Source organism: Cupressus sempervirens, chromosome 1 (assembly GCF_028749045.1).
Source record: "Cupressus sempervirens isolate cs-2001-9-10 chromosome 1, ASM2874904v1, whole genome shotgun sequence".
NCBI classification, from domain to species: Eukaryota; Viridiplantae; Streptophyta; class Pinopsida; order Cupressales; family Cupressaceae; genus Cupressus; species Cupressus sempervirens.
Window position 1 is genome coordinate 292,229,837 of NC_143118.1, and position 5,219 is coordinate 292,235,055.

At 31.3% G+C, this 5,219-nt stretch overlaps 1 protein-coding gene across 1 annotated transcript; it reads right to left on the reverse strand.

The window, feature by feature from the left end:
• Positions 1-3,401: 3,401 nt before the first annotated feature.
• LOC149577254 (uncharacterized) lies at positions 3,402-4,654 on the reverse strand. The gene is given in 4 exon segments (XM_089830150.1): positions 3,402-3,500; positions 3,905-3,971; positions 4,249-4,422; positions 4,518-4,654. Coding segments are annotated over 4 exon segments (477 nt in total).
• Between the last annotated feature and the right edge of the window lie 565 nt (positions 4,655-5,219).

The window sequence follows — 5,219 nt, forward strand, 5'->3', positions numbered from 1 at the left end:
CAAAAAAATGTGTGTTGATGAGGAGGATTGAGAACAGTTATTTGAAGAATCATTGCTCCTTGATCTCCTATGGGCTCCATTTTGAGAGGAATATGATTTTCCTTTATCTGTTTTGACTACACTCCTATCTCATGACCCAATCAAGGATCTTTTAGAAGTTGATTTAAAAAATGCCACAACCATCACTGGTTTGAGCACATGCCAACCTAATTGAAAAGAAACAACACATACAATATCAACTTACACATAAAATTTGGTAACTCTCTGAAAAGGAGAATAACTAGAATAATAAAACAAGTGTAGGTCCATTTATCCAAGGCAATGGATTTTTAAAAAAATGCTCCTACAATCCACCACTCAAAAAAGTCTAATCAAAATTTTAGTAAATATCTAATTAATGGGTCTATTTCTTCTTTAAGTGCAATACTTCAGGTTGGACAAGTAAGATGGAAATTTTATACCAATAGCTTTGTATCAAATTAATTTTAAACTACCCTCTAAAATGTAAAATATGGAGAAAACAAATCACAAAATAAGCATGGCTCAGTTAGATTAAATCATGATCTTGCACCACTATAACATTATGGTGTCTTAAAGAAAATATAACTAATATTGCTCACATTGATCTTGTAGTTCACTTTCTTTCTTGGAGAAAAGCTCTTAATATCAACTAGAAATTGACCAGCTTCAATTGATCTGTCATTAAAATAAAATTTTCACTGCTAACTCACTAGTACAAATTTTAAATGTATGGAAGTTTGATTTATGATTTTTTCTTAGTATCGTCTAAGGTCTTTTCTTAAAAAGCCATTAAATTGACTTACAATTGTGAAGATAAGTGCCATAGTTTTTGTAATATTGCAAAAAGTGAACTGAACTCATGCCATAGTCTCTCTGTGCAATCTTTACAAACCAATTCACTACAAAGAGATTTATAATAACATTATGGAACTTGAAAACACTTCCACAATACTCTACCATACTTGTCTTGCTTTGCAACTTGCTTCTTGATCAGTTGCACAAACAAGATACAACTCTCAAACTCTGGAATTACATGACTTATATAAACCACAAAGCATGTATAGAAAATATAAAAAATTGTATAGAACAAGATCCCAATAACACAAAAAATTTAATGGAATCCCAAAAAGATTGATTTTTCATGAATTTTATCAAATCTCTTAAATGTGGATTGTGTTTAGCTACCCTTCTAGCTCTGTTTGGACTAGATAGGTTATTTGTATGCCAAACATGCTTGATAAGTTTAGTTGAAACCAAATATATTGGATAGGGACTGTTCTAAGCTACTTATGGTTCCACAATATCTTGGATTACCCTTGAACCCTTTGCATCTACCCCATTCATTACCCTATGGTAAAATTGTGCATTCTTTTTTAATTCATTTATATTACTCAAACTCTAAGCATTAGTTTTCCATGGTTGGTATAGTCTCAAGCACGAAACAACATTCATAGTTTTTTTTTTTTCCTTTAGAAGGAAAAAACTTGTTGTTATTAGAGTTTTCAAATTCTATAACATTGGGATTATCAAAATTAGATAGAATAGCATAATAGTTACATTTGTTAAACCTAATGATGCTGCATTTCCAAGTGAAGTCAGTGGAATAGACATTTTCTAGAAAAGGGGCCCTTTAATCTTACCACTTCGACCATCTAGGTTATTATTGGGCAACAATGGCTTTGGAATATTTTGGAATATACCAAAATCATCTTTACATGGTTTACAAAAGACCCTACATCCTTGTGTATTTAGAATTAACCCTTTCTACCAAAAATGAACCAAAAATTTAAAAAACATTGGACTGCTAAGGCAACCCAACCTACTATAGCTCCTCAAGCCTTAGTTTAGTTTCTTAAAATTGTATGGAAGGAAAAAGATAGAAAAGAGAGCAAGTGCATACATTTGATAGATTAGAAGCCAACTAAAGATGTCACTAGCATTATAATTGTTGATATACCAATACTAGGAGGTAAACTCCAACCATGTCATCCAAGAACAACTAGTATACAAATAGATAAGAGATGGGGACTAATTAGGGAAATACAAAATAGATGAAGGCCAAAGCTAAAGATTTAAGCTAGATAAACATTTCACATATAAATATCATCGCTTATAGAAGACCCTATTTAACGTGACTATCCATGACAGTAGTAGGGCCTATTTAAGATACAAACATATTCATTAAAGAACTGTATGGAAAAATGGAGAAAGTCTAGTCAATGCTAAGAGGAAGAAACTACTTTTCATCAAAGCTCTCCTAACACCCAAGGTTAATGAATTAATAGAAGTAGAGAAATAATAGATGATTCATGCCGATTCCCCTTGTCTATGCCTAGAGAGTTGATTGACTTCTAACATTGTAAAGATATGAATTACGGATGTCTTAAATATGAGCATGTCAACTTAAGATTCATAGGTATAACTACACAAAGATGTTCTACATACCATGTCATTATATGTACATGTTCCTAATTTCCTAGTGAGTATACCAATTGCCTTGTTCCTAGAATTACAAAAGTCAACTTTCACTAATAATCATAGAAGTAATGGAAAGAGAATGTTGAAAACCAAACAACAAAGAAATCATTGAGATTTTATGGAGAAGATAAAAAAAAGGAAGAGAGAAATAACATGGACATGAGATAGGCATGGTTGGTAAGAGGAATTTTTTTGAATGTGCTAATACTAAAAATAAACACTTACCTCAAACTCTTAAATATGCTCCTCATAGAATCCTGCTACTCATCAAGAGATTAATTGAAAAAAATCAATCTAGGCATCCAATAAAATCAACTCCAAAAAATTTAGCTCTGTTTAACTACATGCATTCACCAACCTTATTGAGTGTCCATTAACATTTTTCTATTCTAAATTGGTTGCTAATTTAACAAATACAATTTTACAAGTGCTCATGTGAAGTAGACAACTAGTTCAATACCCTTGTCATAACAAAATATAAAATGCTACATACAACATAAAACAAAGGTATGCTCAAATTATATGAAGTGTAGCATTGAAAATATTGTGCTCCAATAAAAAATTAGAATAAAGAAAACAACTCCAAATATTCTTGAGAAGTTAACTTCAAAACTTGAGACATCAAAAGAATGTCTTCACAACAGAACTAGCTAATTTTATAGTATATAATATAGATAAACACTCATTTGTCCCTAGTCAAGTGGTTTAACAATGCTTCACCGAACATGTCCAAAAAAATCAATTATCAATTAGCTGTTGGATGACTCAGCATTGTAAGCTATAAAGAAAACATGTGTGCTATTATGTGTTGTACATCAAAAGTTAAAATGGTAAAAATGTTGGGACAAAATTTTTATATATAGAATAAGGGCTCCGCATCATAGATCATGCAATATTAGTAGTTAAATATCCTTAAAAAGCAATTGAAACTTTGGAATCCGCTCTTGAGGCAATGGGCACATGATAATCAATTTCCCTTTCATTGCTCCTTTGAATATGGCCTGCATAAAGTAAATAAACAAGGTTTCAAAATGCAAACCTAGCCTAAAGCTAATCTTGCCAATATAAATCTAGTTAAGCAAGTTGATAGCAAAAAAAAACTGGACAATGAGAAACTACAAAACAAAACCATCCCAAGCTATAAGTTTGATGACCCAGGGTCAAAATTCTAATGTAATCATAAAAAATAAATAAAAATGAAACAAAATCAATCTACTAGATGACCTAAGCCCAACACAACCAAACTCCAACTAAAAAATATTGTCACAAACAAATTAACCAAAGGAATTAGAGACATGATGATAGAAACATTATCAAAGAACTGGAATGCTTAAAGAAGAGATATATTTTGGAACAAAATGTTGGTCAAACATCAATAAAATGTCCATTTTTCTCTATTTCATACCTCCACAACATCAATAAAATCTTGTTTTTGATGGAATGCACCTTTCCATTTAGTATGGTTTGGAGTCCTATTGAAGATGGGACATCAAAGGTTATAAAAAATAAATTATAAATTCTGGTAATGAATTTAATAACCAGGCTGTAGCTGCATTTTATAATGAGATTCACCCATAGCAAAATTCTAAAATTTATAACACAATTACTGATAATAAATATGTTTTTCAGTCAAAAATATAAAATTGATTCCCACCAACATGTGCAACATAATTTTATTATAATTCTTACTCTTAGAGAAAAAAAATACAGCTCGAACAAAATTGATTTCAAATAGGATGTATGAAATACCCAGAATCCATCTTCATGTGTTGTGCATCAAAGAAGAAGATTGTAGCAGGTATCAAATTAATGTCAAAATACTTGATATAAACTTGGATTTCCTCACCGTCTGCATCCACTAAAGATATTGATGCAAACTTTGACACTTTACATGTAGATTTTGTAAGCTGTAGACACAATGAGCTTGTATAGAAAATAATAAAATTTATGTCAACAAGTCTAGCATCCATCAAAAACACCTTATAATTAAAAAATAGGGTAGGAATTAGAGAGCAAACATTAAAATTTCATCAAGTTGCATGTAGACAATATCTATGGCTCTTCCAAAATGAAGAACCAGAACTTTGTCCAATGTATCACTAATGTGCTTGTCAACTTCCTATTTCCTTGTGAGAGTCTATAGTAAGTAGCTCATCTCTTTAGAAAAAGGAGTCCAACTTCACCCTTTTTCTACAAACAAACATTGGCTATTACCACAATGCAAGCAATAAGGGACACCTCAAGCTACTATATAACATGTAAAGTAGAGAATGGATTTAATAATAAACATCTATCCTAGAGAGATTTAGAATAAGGTCATAGCAGGAATGTAAAGCAGCTCATTATGCCAAATTGAGCCCAACATTTAGTAGCATAACTTTTGAAAGATATAGATGTCACTTTTTTGGGAATCAACTACATGTTTATTTAATGAAATTAGACTATATGATTCATCTTTTCACACGGAATGATTTGCAAGAGACCATCTCTTTTGAGGTTGAATGTTCTACTTGTCATTGACTGCATCAAGATATGATCATATCAGTGATACAATGGAATTAAAATGGAAAAAAATAAACACCACATAGTATCAATCAACACCATAAGGTAAACTGAGTCTTTTCAAGAGTCCAACCATCCAAAAAGTATTTTTGTTGGAGCATGCTAAAAAATGGAAGTCCCTCATGATCATTCTTACTTAGCAATCTTGGTGCCCAGTT